Source organism: Entelurus aequoreus, linkage group LG23 (assembly GCF_033978785.1).
Source record: "Entelurus aequoreus isolate RoL-2023_Sb linkage group LG23, RoL_Eaeq_v1.1, whole genome shotgun sequence".
Taxonomy (NCBI): domain Eukaryota; kingdom Metazoa; phylum Chordata; class Actinopteri; order Syngnathiformes; family Syngnathidae; genus Entelurus; species Entelurus aequoreus.
The window spans coordinates 22,348,615-22,372,163 of NC_084753.1; the positions used below are offsets into that span (position 1 = coordinate 22,348,615).

At 41.3% G+C, this 23,549-nt stretch overlaps 1 protein-coding gene across 1 annotated transcript; it reads left to right on the forward strand.

The window, feature by feature from the left end:
• The first annotated feature begins 502 nt into the window (after positions 1-502).
• On the forward strand, positions 503-11,031 carry LOC133640492 (ALK and LTK ligand 2-like). The gene is made up of 5 exons (XM_062033939.1): positions 503-1,400; positions 5,956-6,009; positions 6,164-6,241; positions 6,370-6,447; positions 10,540-11,031. The coding sequence occupies exons 1-4, from the start codon at positions 1,163-1,165 to the stop codon at positions 6,432-6,434; spliced, it is 435 nt and encodes a 144-aa protein (XP_061889923.1). The 5' UTR covers positions 503-1,162; the 3' UTR covers positions 6,435-6,447; positions 10,540-11,031.
• The last annotated feature ends 12,518 nt before the right edge of the window (positions 11,032-23,549 follow it).

A 23,549-nucleotide genomic window follows, 5' to 3' on the forward strand; every position in this document is an offset into this window, starting at 1 on the left:
TCAGCACCAAGCCTTTTTACGCACGGCCCTATGCTTACAAAACAGCGGGAAGGGACCCGGTCAGACAGGTTGGGGGGCGGTATAGCTCGGTTGGTAGAGCGGCCGTGCCAGCAACTTCAGGGTTCCAGGTTCAATCCCCGCTTCTACCATCCTAGTCACTGCCGTTGTGTCCTTGGGCAAGACACTTTACCCACCTGCTCCCAGTGCCACCCACACTGGTTTAAATGTAACTTAGATATTGGGTTTTACTATGTAAAGCGCTTTGAGTCACTAGAGAAAAGCGTTATATACATATAATTCACTTCACTTCACTTTTACGCATTTAAAAAACTAAATGCTACTAAAATACTTGGGAAAACAATTACTTTTTTTTTTTGGTATTGTTGTCGCGTCATTCTCACGAGCACCGCCTGCAGACACTTTTTTTTAGGGGGAGTGGGCTGGGGAGGCAGTCTCAATAACGACAGGAAAAGTCCAAAGAAACGCGCGCACCGTGCGTAATCAAGTTTGGTGAACAGTGCGTCACCCGCGACTTCTGTTCCTCGACGACCCAGATGAGGCAATTAGACCCACTTTCCGTGGAAATATCAGTATTGGAATGGGCTTCCGGTGAGAGATACAGAAGAGAAAAGGAAGAGGACGACTCGGTTCGAGTGATGGTCAGCAAACCTCAAGTGCCAATCCACTGTGCGTCTTAATGGGATCGCGGACAGCGCGGAGTGAGTCATCCACGGCGGGCCAAGGCGCTGCGTGGCAGAATAAAGAGGGGGCTCAACTCGACACGCGCTGTTGGAGTGTTCGGATCCGGACATGGAGCACGGGAGACTCGAGTCTACTTATGTCGGATCACAGGATGTCCGGTTTATGACTTGCGCTACTTTCCATGCGTGGATACTTTAAACAGGGACTTTTTTTTCTTTTTCTTTTTGCGTGTGGGAATTTAATTGATCATAACGGACGCAGTGGACTTATTCACCAAAGAGGATTAAAAGCCACGTAAAGTTAGAGCAAATTCACCAATTTTGAACCTGTGGGACAACTTTGTGTTGAAAAAAGAAAAGAAAGTGAAAGTTTTAGTCAATGTGAAGCACTTTATCATCTTGTCTTGCAGCTACAAAAAAAAAGAAGAGGTGCATTTTTTTACTTTTTTTCTTTGAGAGCTATGAAGGGACTGCACATGCATGCCACCGTGGGACTGGTGCTCCTGTGGTTCACGCTCGTCACGGCGACGCCCACCCGCACCCAGACCTCCGCGCCGGGGAGGAACGCGAGCCGCGCCTCGAGGAGAGCGTCGGAGCCGGTGAGACGCGAGGCCCCGTGGAGAAGCCGGGGGAGGACGTCTCTCGTGGTCCAGAGGGATTTCCACAGATTGAAAACAGACAAAGGGGATCAGGTTGTCGGTGAGTGCAGGCGGGCTTGCAAAGCTGTTAAGTCTCTTACGTGTTGTGTCTGCATAGTGGTCACGTTGTTTAGGAAGTTAACGCTTCCACTTTTCTTTTTTTTTTTTAAACTTTTTTTTGCTGAAATTGTACAATTAACTTTTCTTTACTCCTTTGAAGGCCTTTTGGTCAGATAATATAATATACATACACCTACACCAAATGTTGATACTGCCGCCGTTAATATTCAATGAACATGTATTTCATGTACAGTGAAAACTCCTTAATGTGTTCTGTGACACGAGTTGACTTTCAAGTTTTAATTTGAAAACACATTTTCCAATAGGAAATTACATTAATTATTATTTTATTTTTTATTAGTGTATATTTTAATTAAGGCAGTGGTTCTCAAAAATGTACCACCTCAGAAAACACTTGGCTTTTCAAGTACCACTATAATGACCGACATTAAAATACAGTAGCGGAGTAGGCCTAACTATTCATTAAAAAACAAGGCAGAGTTTTTTTTTAACAAGTATATTTAATATTTTTGGCCACATTACATACAATTTGAACAGTAACACTGTGTTTGAATATAGGAAAAAAAATTGGTAGGTTGTGAGTTCATACCAAAGACTATAAACATGGGACCCATTACCTCCCTGCTTGACACTCAGCATCAATGGTTGGAATTGGGGGTTAAATCACCAAAAATGATTTCCGGGCGCGGCCACCGCTGCTGCTCACTGCTCCCCTTACCTCCCAGGGGATGATTAAGGGTGATGGGTCAAATGCAGAGAATAATTTTGCCACACTTTGTGTGTGTGTGACAATCATTGGTACTTTAACTTAACTTAAAACACTACTTTTATCGAGTGATTCTTTGGCGTATCACTAGACAGGAACCACAGTTTGGGAATCGTTGTGGCTTGTGCAGCTTTGAGACACATGTGATTAAGGGATGTATAAATAAACTTTGATTGATTGATTGACAAGTTTAAATTGGTAAAAAAAACAAAAAAAAAACTCATGCAAATGTATACTATTTATACAACTGTGAGATCATTTGATCAAAAATGCCTTCAAAGGGTTGAATAAGAAAAAATAAAAATAAAAACACATTATATGCTTGGTATTTTTATTTAAATCTGACATTGATTGGGAGATTTGAACAACAACAACAAAAGATCCAAAATGCTTTTGTGCCCTTTGAACAAAAAGGATATGGCATGGGGCAACCATCAATTATACACAATTAAAAATAAGGTATGTCCAAATTATTGTTGTCCCGATACCAATATTTTGGTACCGGTACCAAAATTATTTCGGTACTTTTCTGAATAAAGGGGACCACAAAAAAATTGCATTATTGGCTTTATTTGAACAAAACATCTAAGGGTACATAAAACATATGTTTCTTATTGCAAGTTTGGCCTTAAATAAAATTGTGAATATACAAGACAACTTGTCTTTTAGTAGTAAGTAAGCAAACAAAGGCTCCTAATTTAGTCTACTGACGTATGCAGTAACATATTGTGTTATTTATCATTCTAGAATTTTGTCAACAATATTAAGGACAAGTGGTAGAAAATGAATTATTGATCTACTTGTGGCGGACCGGTTCTTTTTAGAAGCGGTATAGTACCGAATATGATTCATTAGTATCGCGGTACTATACTAATACCGGTTTACCGTACAACCCTAGTCCCAATACAACTTTTGCACTTTGGATACAATACAGATAACTGAGCATTGAGTATTGGCCAATTTTAACCTGATACGATAACAGCACGTATCATAGTTACATGCCAGTGTATCATACACCCGGAAATTTGACATTTAATTTTTTTAATTTAAAATGATAAAAACGTGCTTTTAGGAACTATCACGTATGATGGAGTAACACAACAAAAATCTTGCCGAAAATATACAGCAACATTTTTACAAAAGGACTAAAAAAGTCAGCCTTGACTAATACAGTTATTATTCCAATACGATATCAACATGAATTATAGTGAATTCCAGTGTATGGTACACCAATTTGACATGAACATTTTGGGAATTTAACGTGAAAAAAATACGGCAAAAATGTAATAAAGGGATAAAAAAAGTCAGCGAATATTGGCCGATACCGATATTAACCTTATACAATATCCGCACAAATCATAATACATGCTAGTGTATTGTACACCTAGAAATTTGACATGGATATTGAAAAATTCCACGTGAAAAAAAACCCTCTTTAGAAATATTATATATAATAGAGTAACACAACAAAAACTATGGCAAAAATACTGCAAAAATTACTGAAAGGACAAAAAAAGTCAGTGAGTATTGGCCGATAGTCCGATACGATATCAGCACTAATGATAGAACCCTACATGACAGTGTATCGTACACCTGTGAACTTGACATTGCAGTTTAAAAATTGAGCATGAAACACCCTTCTTAGGAAATATCATGTTAAATGGAGTAACAAAAAAATATGGCCAAAATATATCAAAAATTTACTAAAAAAACTAAAAAGTCAGTGGGTATTGGCCGATACCAATATTAATCTGATACGACATTAGCACGAATCATAGAAGTCAGTGTATCGTACACCTGTGAATTTGACATGGAAATTAAAAACATTTACGTGAAAACAATTATCTTAGGAAAAATCGAGTATAATAGATTAACAACAAAAATTATGGCCAAAATATAGCAAATATGTACTTAAAAGACAAAAAGGTCAGTGAGTTTTGGCCGATCCCAATATTAATCCATAACGATATCAACCAAAGTCATAGCACATGCCAGTGTATCGTACATCTGTGAATTCGACATGGACATTTTTAAATCTAATGTGAAAAAACCCTCTTAGAAAATTCATGTGTAATGGAGTAATAAAAAAAATTATGGCCAACATATGCAGCTAAGATCTACTGAAAGGACAAAAAAGTCAGTGGGTTCTGGCAAATTATAGTACACGCCAGTCTATCGTTCACCTGTGAATTCGACTCGGAAATTTCATAATTTAACGTTAAAAAACCCTCTAGGGAAAAATCATGAACAATGGAGTAACACAACAAAAATTATGGGTAAAAAATACAGCAAAAATGTACTGAAATGACAAAAAAGTCAGCCTTTAGGGTAAAAGTAAAGTTAGAGCTATGCTAACGAGCAGTACGAGGTATCATCTACGTTAAATCAATATAATCAATTGTAACCAATTCAGTCGACTAAGTGGGAATGATTGTTCAGTGCTGTCTTGAATGCAATTAGGAGTAGATGTCGTGCATTTACTGGCTGTGGTCAGCAGAGGCGCTGTTGATTTAAAAGCAGTAACGAGTTTGCTGTGTAAGGAAGTACAAGAACATGACGTTAGCTATATGGGAAGACGAGCTACGTGGACACTACTGTATACCAACTTCATGCAGCTTTATTCTGATCAACACGACACTGGCATAGAATCAGGAGTTCAGAACATTCAACTACAGAGGTTCCTCAGTTGTTGGTGATCTGTTCCAAAAGGTGCGACACAAACAGAATTATACCAGAACCAAAGTTGACAGTTTGGTGTTTCAGCTCACTGGCTAGCGCTCACAACTTTCAAAAACGTTTTCACTTCCGACACGATACCGATACTTCAGCCTTGAGTTTTGACCAATACCGATATCAATCCAATATGCTATGAGTCCATACATATCATGTTTATTTTGTAATCAAGGTCTCTGCAGGTTTCAACAAGTCAAATTGAAGACTTTTAGGACCATTTTGGTGGCTGGCTCCAGTTACTACTAAATAGAATTTCTGGAGCATAGCCTTAAATATGCCGATAAATTCCGATACACGTTTTTTTGGTTGATATCAGATCGGGACACCTCGACTATTTACACCAGATGTAATCCTTAAAGCAAATAATTGGCCTCTATGTTGTTTGTTTGTGCCATTTATGTATATTATATAGAGTACATTATTCTTCATACTACGACTAGTGTACAGGTACAGTACAGGCCAAAAGTTTGGACACACCTTCTCCTCATTCAATGCAATTTATTTATTTTCATTACTATTTACATTGTAGATTGTCACTGAAGGCATCAAAACTATGAATGAGCACATGTAACAAAAAAAGGTGAAATAACTGAAAACACGTTTTATATTCTGGTTTCTTCAAAATAGCCACACTTTTCCTCTGATTACTGCTTTGCACACTCTTGGCATTCTCTCGATTAGCTTCAAGCACACTAGTGAAGTGAAAACTATTTCAGGTGACCACCTCTTGAAGCTCATCGAGAGAATGCGAAAAAGTAATCAGAGCAAGGGGTGGCTATTTTGAAGAAACTAGAATATAAAACTTGTTTTCAGGTATTTCACCTTTTTTCATTCCTAGTTGTGATGCCTTCACTGACAATCTACAATGTAAATATTCATGAAAATAAAGAAAACACATTGAATGAGCAGGTGTGTCCCAACTTTCGGCCTGTACTGTATGTTGTCAAGGGGTTCCCCTTAAAAGTACCATATACTGTAAGTTATCATATTGTATTGTAATGTGTAGCTGACACTCCTTGTATGTCTTCTTCGACAGCCCTACTCCCCGAGGATCTTAGAAAAAAGGAAAAATACCTGAAACACAGAACAGGTAAGATTTACACTACGTGTCAGAGGGTGTGATGATGTCTGAGTGGGCTTTTATAAAGACGCAGTATTGATGATGCCGGGCGGTTGAGCGCTAAGAAATATTGGCTCTGAGATCTGAAACAGATGTTTGATGTGTCTTGCATGTTGTCTTACAGGTCCGCTCTACTTCAGTCCCAAGTGCAGGGAGCACGTGCACAAATTGTACCACCAGAGAGACTGCACGATACCGGCATGTAAGCAAGCCAACAATGTCTTCTCATCGTTCGACGCATGCTACCATTCCCAAGAACCACAGACAGTATCTCAATGAAAAGTCATTAAGGCCAATCCTGTTTTGTTCTTTTTTTTTTCTTTATTCCAGATTTCAAAAGATGTGCACGGCTTCTCACGCGGCTAGCGGGCAGCCCGCAGTGCACGGGAGGCTAACACATCCTAACAGGTACTACTGATATATCCTCAACTTTCAATATTGAATGATGACGTGAGAATAGACATGCTTTTTTTCCATCAGGAGAAATATGACCATGTGTGAGAATTTAGTAGGAATTTGTAAAAAATCTATAGTTGGAATAGACTTTTCCTGCGTAAGTACGGCGAAAGTCAGTTTACACGTGCTGCAACAAAATATCAAAGCCTGCAAAAAAAACCCACTAGGGGTGTCCCGATCAGCACTTTTGGCCTCCAATCCCGATCCAATGTTTTGGCCCCAGATCCAATCCGATTTCACGTCCTGATTCGATACTTGACAAAAGATTATAGAACTGAAAATGTTTTTTAACAAGTCACTAAAGTAAACACAATAACACGTTTTGAAGATAGTATATGTCGATTGAATACAATATTTTTTTTTAACAAATTAAAGTGGCTAATGCACAATAACTAAACTATCATTGGCTCCCATTTAAATCATTTTGGTTTTTCCTCCGAGGCCTTCCAGTATCCAGAGTCTTACTCCCTGAGTTTGTAAACAATAACAAAAACGACCCAAAACTATTTTTTTGATAATAAGAACAAGATGATAGAAAAAATGTGATCTAATCTCTTTAGTTTCGTTCATATACTAATACTAGACTTGGTATCGATAGTATTGACATCTGAATCGATCACTTCTACTTACACATAGCGGTTGGCCTAATGGTGAGAGTGTCCGCCCTGAGATCGGTAGGTCGTGAATTCAAACCCCGGCCGAGTCATACCAAAGACTATAAAAATGGGACCCATTACCTCCTTGCTTGGCACTCAGCATCAAGGGTTGGAATTGGGGGTTAAATCACCAAAAATTATTCCTGGGCGCGGCCACCGCTGCTGCTCACTGCTCCCCTCACCTCCCAGGGGGTCATCAAGGGTGATGGGTCAAATGCAGAGAATAATTTCGCCATACCTAGTGTGTGTGTGACAATCATTGGTACTTTAACATTTAGCGGTTAGCTTCTTGTGTCGCCCTGCTCGGTGTGTGTGTGTGTGTGTGTGTGTGTGTGTGTGTGTGTGTATTCTTGTATTTCTACCCTTCTTGAGACATCAACAAGGAAAAGTACCTTCCATATGAGGACCGGTGAACAAGTTAGGACATAAATCATGGTCCCAATACTGAAAACCATTGCATCTAATAGAGAATGTCTCATTTGCACACCTGGTGGTGAAATCTATCACAATTAGGGTGGTCCCAAAAAGGAGGGATTTTTCAAATTGACGGTGTGTTGGTTTTAAAAGTGCTCCCGCTCTGGTCAACATATGAAGTAACAAGTGTGTGTAAAAATTTGAAGTGCTCCCCCGCTGGCCAACAAATGTAATAACAAGTGTGTGTAAGAAATTGAAATGTGCCCCCTTTGGCCAAAAGTAATACAAAAATAAAATACATATGTATATAGAGACATACTGTAATAACTTGAAGTAAATAATAAAGATTAAAAACCAATTAAAAACAAAAAATTCAAAAAAATAAAAACAAACTAAAAGCTTGCCTTTTTTATATTTGCATAGTATGTATATAATATTAATGTTGTAAATACAAATCTTTATATAGCTAGAAAGGGTGTTCCTGAGGGGGTAGGCATTTTTCGGAGGTCTCAAGAAGGTAACAAATACAAGAATGTGTATGCGTGTTTAAGACTTAGCCATTCCTTTTCCACTCGTGATAATGTTACAGTACTTGGAATAACCTTAGTTTATTTCCCACCATGAGGGTGTATTATCTTAGAAGCGGCTTTGCATTGTCGATAGACGACGCGTTCGTTGCAGCCGGCTCTCAAATTTGAGCCGGTGTTCTGGCAAGAAACGCAGCCTACAGGAATTTGTGAAACTGTGTAAAAAGAAATCACAAAACGTAATTGTCTCTCTCTGAATGTGCATCTCTTTAGAAGGAATCTTTCTTTAACCATGTAGACCAGGGGTGTCAAACTCATTTTCATTGAGGGCCACATCGCAGTTATGGTTGCGAGGGCCGCATTTAACAATGAGTAATATATGAATATACATGTACAGTATATATATAATACATTAACAATATTTTTTTACATAAGCTGCAAAAAATTTTTTTAAATCTTACTTTAAAAACTGGCAGCTCAGTCACCAGAATTTTTCAGTAAAAACAGTGTTTTTTTTACAGCATATAAAAAAATAGAATACATGGAATGGAATGGAAAAACAATACCACTGTTTTTAGCAGTAAAATTCAAGCAACAGAGCTGTCTTTTTTTTTTTTTTTACCGTAAAATCTTGTTGTTTTAATGTTTTTTTTTTGTTTCTTCTTTAATGTTTTAGTGTCTTACTGTATATGGAAAAAAACAGCACCAAAGTTGATTTTACGGTAAAAAACTCAGTCAGCGTAATTTAACAGTAAAATATACTGTAAATTTTACAGTCTACAATTTGATTTATAATTTGTTTTGAAAGATTTGGCCCCCGGGCCTTGAGTTTGACACCTATGACGTAGACACTGGCACACGGCTGTGGTAAAGATCAGCTGGGCTCGTCAGCTCATCAGCTGATCGACGATCAGTTAAAAAAGGCAAATATCTGCCGCCGTTCTGATTCCATGATCGGGATCGGGACATGTCTACACAAATATGGTAGACGTACTGAAAATGTGCTAAAAAAAAGCTGCTGTGAAATCAGGCATTTTAGGCCATGACAATGGCAGATGAAGCATGTGATGTAACTCTGTTGAGCATGTTCAAAATGAACCAACCGGTGCCATTCTGCTCATTAAGACACTTGCATGGAAACAGGAGTTCAGAACACACTGTTAATAGTGTTGAAAAATACCCTCTGCATTTGACCCATCCCCTTGTTCCACCCCCTGGGAGGTGAGGGGAGCAGTGAGCAGCAGCGGTGGCCGCGCTCTGGAACAATTTTGGTGATTTAACCCCCAATTCCAACCCTTGATGCTGAGTGCCAAGTAGGGAGTTAATGGGTCCCATTTTTATAGTCTTCAGTATGACTCGGCCGGGTTTTGAACTCACGACCTACCAATCTCAGGGCAGACACGCTAACCACAAGGCCACCGAGCAGACTAGTTTTACTTATTTGCATATTTCAACACGTGTACTACATGTATTTAATAGCTATACATGCTAAAAATTACATTTCTTCAGGCTTAGTAGGCTATAGGGACGTAACGGTAAAAATGATAACCATGGTAATACTTCTGCCGGTTAGTGTTTAGTTACATTAAAATGATGATGAGTTTCCAATACTTTCTACAACTCTTATTTTTTTGTGATAGAGTGATTGGAGCACATACTTGTGCTGTTTGGCCACAATACCCAGCAATATATTTGGAGGAGAACAGGTGAGGCCTTTAATCCCAGGAACACCATTCCCACCGTCAAGCATTGTGGTGGTTTCTTTACGTAAACTTTTGATTGCGACTGTATATGTATTGTTGCATTTGAAACAATTGTATTGTTGATAATAGAGGTAATTATTTTTATTATTCATTAACAATAGTGCTATTTCTATTGGTATTTGTATTGCTCCATTTGCAGTGTAATAATGCTCATTGTCAGTTCTGTGTTATTAATATTTATTTCACTGGCTGCTTCTTTGCTATCACTTTCATCATCATATTTGTACATATCCTGATGTTGTTCTGTTGTTGTTGTTATTGTTATTTTCTGTGTTTGCTGTTGTTGTTGTCTCTCTGTCTTATCCCCCTCTTGTCCCCGCAATTTCCCCCTCTGTCTTCCTATCCCCTCGGCTGCACCAAATGATAATATAAATCCCTTTAATAAAGTCAAACACAAATAAGGAAACAAGAGAAGTATCCCACACTTCTCTTTTGTAAAGTACATTTGTACAGCCGATATGGGCATCTACATCAACAGTATGATTTGCCTGAGTAGCTGGACAGCACAAAAAAAATAAAAAAATAAAATAAAATAAAACAATTTCAAGGCAGCATAGCACATCCCTGGAAAATTAACGGTTTTTTTTATTTTTTATTATCTAAGGAAACCAAATAATTTTCTGAAATCTACTCCCAAGTCAAAGAAAAAAAGCAGTGAATTTGTCTTTGTTCTTTCTTTTAAAGGTTGACGCCTCAACAGCCGCTATCCAGGATGTTTTTCAAAAGGGGGAAAAAGTGGCTAGGACTTCTTGGAAAAGTGCCCTAAATTACTGTGACCAGCTCTGATTGAGATCAAGCACACACGCGTCCTTCTACTGAAGTTGGCTCTACTCTTGACATGGATCATAATGGATGGTGCAAGGACCTCCCCTCTCCCCAACCTCTAAATGTCAAATGAGGCCGCTGCTTGGCTTGCAAATGGACAACTGTGTCTAAACTATTGATCGCCTAGCGAGACGTTTTATCGGCGACATGGAGATGACGACAGCGGGAAGTCCCAGACGCTCCCGAGAAAGCCTTTATTTATGTATTTGAATCATCACTCCACAGTAGACCGCGACCATGTGTCTGTACATAGTGTAAAACCATGAGATCTACGATAAATTAAGTGAGGCACAGCGTTATACAGCTTGTACTATATGATAAAACAAAATATATTTAAATAAATTATACAATTGGTACAAAAAAGTAATGCTCTCTGTGCTGCTTTGCCGTCTCAAGGGGTGGAATGTTGAGGAGCACATGACAGGCCGAGCCATGCCAGGCCAAGCATGGAGGTGGTAGCCTCTTAAGAAGAGAACGCCATGTCAGGGCAAGTCAACCAAGCACTGCTTTTGGAGGTGTTTGAAAAACACTACACACACACACACACACACACACACACACACACACACACACACACACACACACACACACACACACACACACACACACACACACACACACACACACACACACACACACACACACACACACACACACACACACACACAAAATGACAACCCAAATGTTTATTCATTGGGTCATTTGAGATTAACGTCCTCAAAAGGCTTTGGTGGGAATATACAGTACTTGTGTAGGCTACACTGAATGTGGGACTCCATTTGTTTTCTTTGGAAGGACATTGCAGTCAGCTTGTTATTACACTAAAATTGTTTAGTTTAATTGCTATGCTTGTTAATGCAACAGTTTTTTGTTTTTTTTAATGTTAGCAGATGCTGAAGCTATGTAACTGTTAAGTTCTGTTCCCGTTGTTTTGGGTTATTTTCTCACTTACGGACAGGAATACGAAACTATGAAGGCAGAGTCATAGATTTATTAAGTGTGGATTGTCTTAGGTCAGGGGTCACCAAACTTTTTGACTCGGGGGCCGCATTGGGTTAAAAAAATATGGCCGGGGGCCGGGCTGTGTGTGTGTGTGTGCACAGATTTATCCCTACATGCGGCCCCTGAGTTAAAATGAGTTGGACACCCCTGATGTACAGTATTACAGTATATGTAATAGCTGCAGCACAAAAAAAAGGGGCAGCATAAAATAGAGAGTAGATTCAGCAGAAAATAGACATTATAAACACTGAGAAATAGCTAACATAGAAGCGGTCAGACAAATAAAAATAAAAACTTGAGACTTCCCGTAGTTTGGGGACCCCTGTCTGACGTCATCGTTTACAGAACGCTAAAATCGTTAATGATACAGTTTTAAATGAAACTAGATGTGTCAGAAAAGTTGCAGCATTGCTGATGTTTATCGCATTATTCACTGCCATGGGGCTAGACAATCATCAGCCGGCACATCTACAAAGGAGATCCCGTGCTGTTTGCTCTTTCAGTGTGCGAGACGACTTCACCATGACTGACTACAAGACAACTCCCCCCGACTCACCTGACGCGGCTGCGGCTGATTTTTTTTCTCTATCCAAAGCTTAGGGGGGTGGTCATCAAGTGGACCCGTTTTGAAGATGTTGACGAACATGGATCCATGAAGATTCCCTGCGGGGGCGCATGAAGGCGTGGCACAGGAAGCTGGGAAAGCGTTGGGAGTCCAGAGGGATTACTTCGATTTGTTCATTCCTGGAACTTTTCTGACACACCATCACCTCGTACTTTAACTGCCAAACAAATATAAGATTACAAGTTAATTTCTGGTAATATTAATACATAAAATCAATATGAAGGCATCATAAAAGTTGTCTCATTTTTCAATGAAATGTTATCTCTTTACTTAAATGAGCTGCTTGCCATTTGCTCACTGTTAAATTTCTCAAACCCCAGAAACATAACTACAAAACCTAAAACCAGTGAAGTTTTACGTTGTGTAAATGGTAAATAAAAACAGAATACAAGGATTTGCTAATCCTTTTCAACCTATATATTCAATTGACTAGACTGCAAAGACAAGATATTTAACATTCGAACTGGAAAACTTTGTTATTTTTTGCAAATATTAGCTCATTTGGAAGTTGATGCCTGCAACATGTTTAAAAAAAAAAGCTGGAACAAGTGGCAAAAAAGACTGAGAAAGTTGAGGAATGCTCATCAAACACTTATGTGGAACATCCCACAGGTGAACAGGCTCATTGGGAACAGGTGTGTGCCATGATTGGGTATAAAAGCAGCTTCCATGAAATGCTCAGTCATTCACAAACAAGGAGGGGCGAGGGTCACCACTTTGTCAACAAATGCGTGAGCAAATTGTCGAACAGTTTAAGAACAACATTTCTCAACGAGCTATTGCAAGGAATTTAGGGATTTCACCATTTACGGTCCGTAATATCATCAAAAGGTCACTGTACGTAAGCAGCTAAGCCCGTGACCTTTGATCCCTCAGGCGGTACTGCATCAAAAACTGACATCAGTGTGTAAAGGATATCACCACATGGGCTCAGGAACACTTCAGAAAACCACTGTCAGTAACTACAGTCCGTCGCTACATCTGTAAGTGCAAGTTAAAACTCTACTATGCAAAGCGAAAGCCATTTATCAACAACACCCAGAAACGCTGCCGGCTTTGCTGGGCCCGAGCTCATCAAAGATGGACTGATGCAAAGTGGAAAAGTGTTCTTTGGTCTGACGAGTACAGGTTTTGGAGCAACATATGTTGCCATCCAAGCAACATTATCATGGACCCCTGCTTATTTCAGCTAGACAATGCCAAGCCACGTGTTGCAACAGCGTGGCTTCGTATTATAAGAGTGTGGGTACTAGACCGGCCTGCCTGTAGTCCAGACCTGTCTCCCATTGAAAATGTGGGGCGCATTATGAAGCGTAACATACGACAACGGACAACGGAGACCCCGGACTGTTGAACAACTTAAGCTGTACATCAAGCAAGAATGGGAAATAATTCCACCTGAAAAGCTTCAAAAATTGGTCTACTCAGTTCCCAAACGTTTACTGAGTGTTGTTAAAAGGAAAGGCCATGTAACACAGTGGTAAAAATGCCCCTGTGCCAACTTTTTTGCAATGTGTTGCTGCCATTAAATTCTAAGTTAATGATTATTTGCAAAAAAAAAAAAAGGTTTCTCTGTTCGAACATTAAAGACCTTGTCTTTGCAGTGTATTTAATTGAATATAAGTTGAAAAGGATTTGCAAATCATTGTATTCTGTTTGTATTTACGAATTACACAACGTGCCAACTTCACTGGTTTTGGGTTTTGTATATAAGATCTTTATGAGTTAAACAAGGGCGGAATTTGATGCTTAAAAACACATTAGAAAGTTAAGTATCTGCGTAAGGATTGCAAACAGCTCCTTTGACAACTTATTCTCGTAACCTAATGACTTTCTCATACAATCCCCAACTTTTTTCTTGTTTCATTTAGGGGTGCCCAAACTTTCTGTCTCCAAGAGCCAAAGTGCAAATGTGCTAATGGTCAAAAGTCAAACAGCGATTTTTACCATGCAACAGCACCAGGAGTGAGGAATTTAGCCTCATAAATAAGAATAAATTAGTAAATATTGTCAGGTTTAATGAATAGCAACTAGTTAGCCTGGAAAAGGAAAATCGATACATTTTACAGTAAACAACTGGCAGCTCAGTCACCAGAATTTTACAGTGGAATTTTCAGGGGCTTTACACCAAATTACTGTAAATTAAAAACATTTTACCTCTTATGTTTTACATTAAAGTGAATGATATGCCAGCGTTTTATCATCAAATCGAGAAGAAGAAAAAATCACAATGTTATCGTATAAATAAAAAAACTGTACCACTGTTTTTTTTACTGTAAAAGTTTGGCGACTCAGCTGCCAGTTTTTTTTTACAGAAAATCCAGGATTTTATTTTTTTTTTTTTTTTTTTTTACAGTGCCTTACTGAAAAACAGTACCTCTGGTAATTATATCGTAACATTCTGATGACTGAGCAGCTACTTTTTTTCTGTAAAATCTACATCCATTGTTTTTACAGTGCAATACTGTAAATGGGAAAATGCTACCAGTGATGATTTTACCAGACTTTTATTTTTATTTTTTCACAGTATAGCCTTGCGGACATGCAATCAATGATTGTTTAGCTTAAAACTGGTCAGTATAAATATGTAATACATTTGGTAGCCATCCTTTGGCGGGCCAGTCGAAAAGACACTTTGGGTCAAATTGGGCCCGGGGGTCGCACTTTGGCATCCCTGACTTAGACTTTCACATAACTTTATTCCATTTTTTAATTACTGCATTTAGTTAGATTTTTTTTCAGCGTGGGCCCTCTACTCCCTAACTTTTTGGTCTATTCAAAATAACTCCTAGAATGGTATTTTGTTATCTTCTCTAATCTTTGACCTGCCCCGAATACTCTCCCAGTCGAGATAATGTGAGGTATTTTGGATTCACTTGAAAAATTAATTAAATCAATCTTCACTATCGTAAATATTGAAGAACATACATGGACGCCGCCCTGATATGAAACAACTGGCAACCCTCCAGGGGCAAGTTTCTTCTAAACTTTGGCTACACCTTTATCTAATGACTTGCAGCCATTCCAGCATCATCCAAAATGGACTTTTAAAGACAAAATAACATTATCTCAGACATTTCATTTAAAAATAATTTTATACAGATTCGATGGATTGTGCTAGTAAAAACTTCCCAGGAACCTTCGTGTTAACTGTGCCCGGATTGCGCCTTAATTAAGCATCTGGGACAAATCATCAAGACAGTGAAGATGTGTGTTGTATTAAGATAAATTAGTATGACTGTGTTTGTTCTTTAGATAAAACATAACACCATGTTTTTTAGACCACATCCAAAATCAATCAACCAGTTACAGGAATAAGGAATTAAGCATTTTTTCACTAACACCGTTGGATATTTCTAAAACCTTTTGAAAACCCTGAAATATTTAGTCATTCGAATCTGGATTAGACCAACATTTTCTGAGAAAAATACCTCTTTATTGACGTATAGCTTTTTTGTTTGTATTTTGCACTACACAAGGGTATTACTAGTAATGGAGAAGAGGAAAAGCATGGTTAATGACAACCACGGTCATTAACATCAATCAAACATTCATCTTACTCTCTGGCTGATCAGTCCATTATTGTTAAAAGGGGGAAAAATGTCTGTCAGACACTTTGAATGTCACCACATGCATTAATATTAAAAATGTTAAAAATAGTTAATTTTTGTGTTACACTTACAAGTGCTGCTCAATAAATTACAACATGACCTCAGTGTTGATTCATCTTAGTAATTTCATTCAAAATGTGAAATTGTTTACAAATCCCAAAACCAGTGAAGTTGGCACGTTGTGTAAATGGTAAATAAAAACAGAATACAATGATTTGCAAATTCTTTTCAACTTATATTCAATTGAATAGACTGCAAAGACAAGATACTTAACGTTGGAACTGGAAAACTATGTCATTTTTTGCAAATATTAGCTAATTTGCAATTTGATGCCTGCAACATGTTTCAAAAAAGCTGGCACAAGTAGCAAAAAAGACTGAGGAAGTTGAGGAATGCTCATCAAACACGTATTTGGAACATCCCACAGGTAATTGGGAACGGGTGGGTGCCATGATTGGGTATAAAAGCAGCTTCCATGAAATGCTCAGTCATTCACAAACAAGGATGGGGCGAGGGTCACCACTTTGTCAACAAATGCATAAGCAAATTGTCGAACAGTTTAAGAACAACATTTCCTAACGAGCTATTGCAAGGAATTTAGGGATTTCACCATCTACAGTCTGTAATATCATCAAAAGGTTCAGAAAATCTGGAGAAATCACTGCACGCAACATTGAATGCCTGTGAACTTGGATCCCTCAGACGGTACTGCATCAAAAACCGATATCAGCGTGTAAAGGATATCACCACATGGGTTCAGGTACACGTCAGAAAACCACTGTCAGTAACTACAGTTGGTCGCTACATCTGTAAGTGCAAGTTAAAACTGTACTTTGCAAAGCAAAAGCCATTTATCAACAACACCCAGAAATGACGCCGGCTTCGCTGGGCCCAAGCTAATCTAAGATGGACTGATGCAAAGTGGAAAAGTGTTCTGTGGTATGAGGAGTCCACATTTCAAATAGTTTTTGGAAACTGTGGACATCGTGTCCTCCGGACCAAAACAGGAAAAGAACCATCCGGACTGTTGTAGGCGCAAAGTTGAAAAGCCAGTATCTGTGATGGTATGGGGGTGTATTAGTGCCCAAGGCATGGGTAACTTACACATCTGTGTGAAGGCACCATTAATGCTAAAAGGTACATACAGGTTCTGGAGCAACATATGTTGCCAACCAAGCAACGTTAAATGGAGGCCCCTGCTTATTTTCAGCAAGACAATGCCAAAGCCCTCCTCTCTGAGCTGCCACCTTACCGTGGTAGAGGAGTTTGCGTGTCCCAATGATCCTAGGAGCTATGTTGTCCGGGGGCTTTATGCCCCCTGGTAGGGTCTCCCAAGACAAACTGGTCCTAGATGAGGGATCAGACAAAGAGCAGCTCGAAGACCTCAATGAAAAATAAAACCTATGGACCCAGATTTCCCTCGCCCGGACGCGGGTCACCGGGGCCCCCCTCTGGAGCCAGGCCCGGAGTTGGGGCACGATGGCGAGCGCCTGGTGGCCGGGCCTGTCCCCATGGGGCCCGGCCGGGCACAGCCCGAAGAGGCAACGTGGGTTCCCCCTCCAATGGGCTCACCACCCATAGCAGGGGTCATAGAGGTCGGGTGCGATGTGAACTGGGCGGCAGCCGAAGGCAGGGCACTTGGCGGTCCGATCCTCGGCTACAGAAGCTAGCTCTTGGGACGTGGAACGTCACCTCGCTGGGGGGGAAGGAGCCTGAGCTAGTGCGCGAGGGGGAGAAGTTCCGACTAGACATAGTCGGACTCACTTCGACGCACAGCAAGGGCTCTGGAACCAGTTCTCTCGAGAGGGGCTGGACTCTCTTCTACTCTGGCATTGCCGACAGTGAGAGGCGACGGGCTGGGGTGGCAATTCTTGTTGCCCCCCGGCTCAGAGCCTGCATGTTGGAGTTCAACCTGGTGGACGAGAGGGTAGCTTCCCTCCGCCTTCGGGTGGGGGACGGGTCCTGACTGTGGTTTGCGCTTACGCGCCAAACCGCAGCTCAGAGTACCCACACTTTTTGGATTCACTCGAGGGAGTACTTGAGAGTGCTCCCCCGGGTCATTCCCTCGTTCTACTGGGGGACTTCAATGCTCATGTTGGCAGCGACAGTGAAACCTGGAGAGGCGTGATTGGGAAGAATGGCTGCCCGGATCTGAACCCGAGCGGTGTTTTGTTATTGGACTTTTGTGCCCGTCACAGATTGTCCATAACAAACACCATGTTCAAACATAAGGGTGTCCATATGTGCACTTGGCACCAGGACACCCGAGTTCCGCAGTTCCATGATCGACTTTGTAGTTGTGTCGTCGGATTTGCGGCCTCATGTTTTGGACACTCGGGTGAAGAGAGGGGCGGAGCTTTCTACCGATCACCACCTGGTGGTGAGTTGGCTGCGATGGTGGGGGAGGATGCCGGACAGACCTGGCAGGCCCAAACGCATTGTGAGGGTTTGCTGGGAACGTCTGGCAGAGTCTCCTGTCAGAGAGAGTTTCAATTCCCACCTCCGGAAGAACTTTGAACATGTCACGAGGGAGGTGCTGGACATTGAGTCCGAATGGACCATGTTCCGCACCTCTATTGTCGAGGCGGCTGATTGGAGCTGTGGCCGCAAGGTAGTTGGTGCCTGTCGTGGCGGTAATCCTAGAACCCGTTGGTGGACACCGGCGGTGAGGGATGCCGTCAAGCTGAAGAAGGAGTCCTATCGGGTTCTTTTGGCTCATAGGAGTCCTGAGGCAGCAGACAGGTACCGACAGGCCAAGCGGTGTGCGGCTTCGGCGGTCGCGGAGGCAAAAACTCGGACATGGGAGGAGTTCGGGGAAGCCATGGAAAACGACTTCCGGACGGCTTCGAAGCGATTCTGGACCATCATCCGCCGCCTCAGGAAGGGGAAGCAGTGCACTATCAACACCGTGTATGGTGAGGATGGTGTTCTGCTGACCTCGACTGCGGATGTTGTGGATCGGTGGAGGGAATACTTCGAAGACCTCCTCAATCCCACCAACACGTCTTCCTATGAGGAAGTAGTGCCTGTGGAATCTGTGGTGGGCTCTCCTATTTCTGGGGCTGAGGTTGCTGAGGTAGTTAAGAAGCTCCTCGGTGGCAAGGCCCCGGGGGTGGATGAGATCTGCCCAGAGTTCCTTAAGGCTCTGGATGCTGTGGGCCTGTCTTGGTTGACAAGACTCTGCAGCATCGCGTGGACATCGGGGGCGGTACCTCTGGATTGGCAGACCGGGGTGGTGGTTCCTCGGGATCCCCCGGGAGGAGCTGGACGAAGTGGCTGGGGAGAGGGAAGTCTGGGCTTTCCTGCTTAAGCTGCTGCCCCCGCGACCCGACCTCGGATAAGCGGAAGAAGATGGATGGATGGATGGAATGCCAAGCCACGTGTTACAAAAGCATGGCTTCATAGTAAAAGAGTGCGGGTACTAGACTGGCGTGCCTGTAGTCCAGACCTGTCTCCCATTGAAAATGTGTGGCGCATTATGAAGCGTAAAATACGACAACGGACAACTGTTGAACAACTTAAGCTGTACATCAAGCAAGAATGGGAAAGAATTCCACCTGAAAAGCTTTAAAAATTGGTCTACTCAGTTCCCAAACGTTTACTGAGTGTTGTTAAAAGGAAAGGCCATGAACACAGTGGTAAAAATGCCCCTGTGCCAACTTTTTTGCAATGTGTTGCTGCCATTAAATTCTAAGTTAATGATTATTTGCAGAAAAAAATTTAGTTTCTCGGTTCGAATATTAAATATCTTGTCTTTGCAGTCTATTCAATTGAATATAAGTTGAAAAATATTTGCAAATCATTGTATTCTGTTTTTTTTTACGATTTACACAACGTGCCAACTTCACTGGTTTTGGGTTTTGTACATTCATTAGACACACAATGATATATGTTAAATGTTTATATATTTAAATGTTGATGGATACATCAGAAAAGTAATGAAAATCCAGTATTCAGTGTTTCAGAAAATTAGAATATTACTGATAACCAATAAGAAAAAAAGATTTGAGAAATGTTGGCCAACTGAAAAGAACATGTTTATCACTCAATACTTGGTGGGGGCTCCTTTTGCCTGAATTACTGCGGCAATTTGGAGTGGCATGTTGTGGATCAGTCTGTGGCAATCTGGTGTTATGAGAGCCCAGGCTGCTCTGACAGTGGCCTTCAGCTCTTCCGCATTGTTGAGTCCTGACATATCGCATTTTCCTTTTGTCAAAGTCAGGTGAGTTTTCTGGCCAAGTTTCATTTGTACTGGGAAGTCGGAATTTCTGAGTTCCCAGTCAGAATTCCAATTGCCGACTCTGAAAGTCGGAGCATTCTCACCCACCCCGAGTTTCACCACCCTGCTTCAAGACCTCCACCATTGTCCCTGTCCCCAAGAAAGCACAAATCACAGGACTTAATGACTACAGGCCGGTGGCACTGATGTCTGTGGTCATGAAGTCCTTTGAGCGCTTAGTCCTGCCCCACCTCATGGACAACACTGCCCCCCTCCTGGACCCACTGCAGTTCGCCTACAGAGCCAACAGGTCTGTGGATGATGCAGTGAACCTGGCCCTCCACTTCATCCTGGAGCATCTGGACTCCCCAGGAACCTACGCTAGGATCCTGTTTGTGGACTTCAGCTCTGCCTTCAACACCATCCTCCCTGGACTGCTACGAGACAAGCTCTACCAGCTCAGCGTGCCCGACTCTGCAGTTGGATCAATGATTTCCTGACGGACAGAAGACAGCACGTGCGGCTCGGGAAGATTGTCTCGGACAGTCGATCCACGAACACTGGTACTCCTCAGGGCTGTGTACTTTCCCCCTGGCTCTTCTCCCTGTATACAAACTGCTGCACCTCCAGCAGGTAAAGCTGCTCAAGTTTACGGACGGCACTACTCTCATCGGGCTCATCTCAGATGGCGACGAGTCCGCCTACAGGAGAGAGGTGGCCCGGCTGGCGTCCTGGTGCAGCCTCAACAACCTGGAGGGGAACGCCCAGAAAACAGTGGAGATGATCTTGGACTTCAGGAAAGTCAAAGCCCCACCATCCCCCTCACCCTGATTGACTCTCCCACCCCCGTCTCCATTGTGGACTCCATCCGTTTCTTGGGCACCACCATCACCCAGGACCTCAAGTGGGAGCCAACCATCAGCTCCCTCATCAAGAAGGCCCAGCAGAGGATGTACTTCCTGCGGCAGCTGAAGAAACTGAAGGTGCCGACCGAGATGCTGGTGCAGTTCTACTCAGCCATCATCGAGTCCATCCTCACCTCCGCCATCACAGTGTGGTTCCCCGGCGCCACAGTCCGGGACAAGCATCGACTGCAGCGCATCGTACGTGCTGCTGAGAAGGTGATTGGCTGCAAACTCCCACCCCTCCAGGACCTGTTCTCCTCCAGGACCAGGAGGCGTGTGGGTCGGATCCCAGCTGACTCTTCTCACCCTGGACACAAACTGTTCTCTCCTCTTCCCTCAGGCAGGAGACTACGGTCCATCCAGACCCACACCTCCCGCCACCTGAACAGTTTTTTCCCTTCGGCCATCAGGCACATGAACAATAACAAGATCTGATAGCTCAGTTACAGCTCATGTTATTCTATTCTGTGTTATATGTGTTTTATGTTGCACGATTGCGCCAAGTAAAATTCCTAGTTTGTGAACTCGTTCACAAACAATGGCAATAAAAAAAAAACTCTTCTGAGTTTGTTTCATAGATGGCTGCTCTGGATGTAAACAATGATGTCCCCTTCTATAATATCCGTTATTAGCACTTCTGATTAGTTTTTGTCGCAGTAAATCAGCCATATAAAATGTATTGCTGTACATTTATATATGGTAATGTCACTGTAGTGTAAACTGCATTTATCTACATCGCTAGCAATAGCATCTGTGTTTCCTCTTCATCCACCGTACTTGAAGGTTGCAGAAATAGTGCATATTTTCCCACAAGTCGTTTATATTCAGACAAGGCAAGCGCAAAAATAGCTTTCGCGGACATGGTCACCTTGATTTCCGACCTCGTAACTGGAACGCTCACAACTAAATGGAGCGCAGCAGAAGGAAAGGGATACCATGGTCCTTAAACCAGGTATTGGTCATTTTGGCTCTGTGTGCAGGTGCCAAGTCCTGTCGGAAAAATTTAATCTGTATCTCCATAAAGTTGGTCAGCTGTAGTGACTTTGGACCTAAGAAAACACAGTGCACCAACAGCTGCAGATGACATGGCACCTCAAACTGTGGAAAATTTTAAAGTTTCCACCCCAAACATCCAAACTTTCCACAGTCGTAAAAACAGTAAAGTTTCCACTCTGCAAACTTTACTGTTTGTGCACTATTAACACAAACTGACCAATGAAATGGATGAATTGACATGACTTTTATCTATATTTAAGACTCTTATTGGCAAACAAGGCCATGAGTTGGGAGGGACCGCCTTGTAAAAAGACTTTTTCCTGTACGTCACCTTTGTTTAAGCATCCTGGGAGGCCAGCCACAATAGATCATGACATTTTCCGCTCCCCTGATGGGTTTTATAGTCATAGTCAAGAAAAAAAATAAAAAAAATACATAGACCGAGTCCGCAACACATGGGCTTCTTTGTTCGGGCATTTGATTCCTGTCATATGCAGAAAGACATATTAGTTTGTTATCCGGAATATTTGGCCGGGCGGTTGACAGACAGTATACGAAAAATCTGGGAGAAAAAACTACTGAATTTTCATTCAAAACCAAATCATACCAAAAGTGGAGCGTAGGAAAACAGATTTACAGGTTTTAAGTGGCAACAGTTCGACCCTCAAATAAAAACGTGAGATTTAGTTTTGGTTTGAAGAACTATAAGTTATTGAATATTAGTAGATGCTAGATCACAGATGTCAAACTCAAGGCCGGGGGCCAATTCACATAATTTAATGTGGCCCACAAAAGTCTTTAAAAAAAATATGCGTAGTTTCTTACTAAACGTATTCGTAATTTCAATTTTGACAAAAACAATAGAGGTATTTCATGCAACTGCATATCTTTTTAACTTCAATATTAGGTATATATGCAACAAATATTATACTATCATACATTTCAAACTTGTTTTTTTTTTGTTAAAATAAAAATAAATATCTCTTTGACTTATGATTTCCAAAGTAGGTTATTCAAATTGCACACTGTAAAAAAGACACACAAAAAAAACTACAGTAACGTTTTTCCATTTACAGTAATATGCAGTAAAATCTATGTTAATTTTACAGTAAAATTGTTACAACTGAGCTGCCAGTTTTTTTTTTACTGCAAAATCAAACGTTTTCTTTTTACAGTATACACATGACTTTTATCTATATTTAAGACTCTTATTGGCAAACAAGGCCATGAGTTGGGAGGGACCGCCTTGTAAAAAGAGTTTTTCCTGTACGTCACCTTTGTTTAAGCATCCTAAGAGGCCAGCCACAATAGATCATGACATTTTCCGCTCCCCTGATGGGTTTTATAGTCATAGTCAATAAAAAAAATAAAAAAAATACATAGACCGAGTCCGCAACACATGGGCTTCTTTGTTCGGGCATTTGATTCCTGTCATATGCAGAAAGACATATTAGTTTGTTATCCGGAATATTTGGCCGGGCGGTTGACAGACAGTATACGAAAAATCTGGG

Bases quoted from the DNA above. Each gene is read 5' to 3' on its own strand.
- LOC133640492 (XM_062033939.1), top strand. From the start codon at position 1,163: ATGAAGGGACTGCACATGCATGCCACCGTGGGACTGGTGCTCCTGTGG. The intron at 1,401-5,955 runs GTGAGTGCAGGC...CTTCTTCGACAG, and splicing joins CAAAGGGGATCAGGTTGTCG to CCCTACTCCCCGAGGATCTT. The intron at 6,010-6,163 runs GTAAGATTTACA...GTTGTCTTACAG, and splicing joins ATACCTGAAACACAGAACAG to GTCCGCTCTACTTCAGTCCC.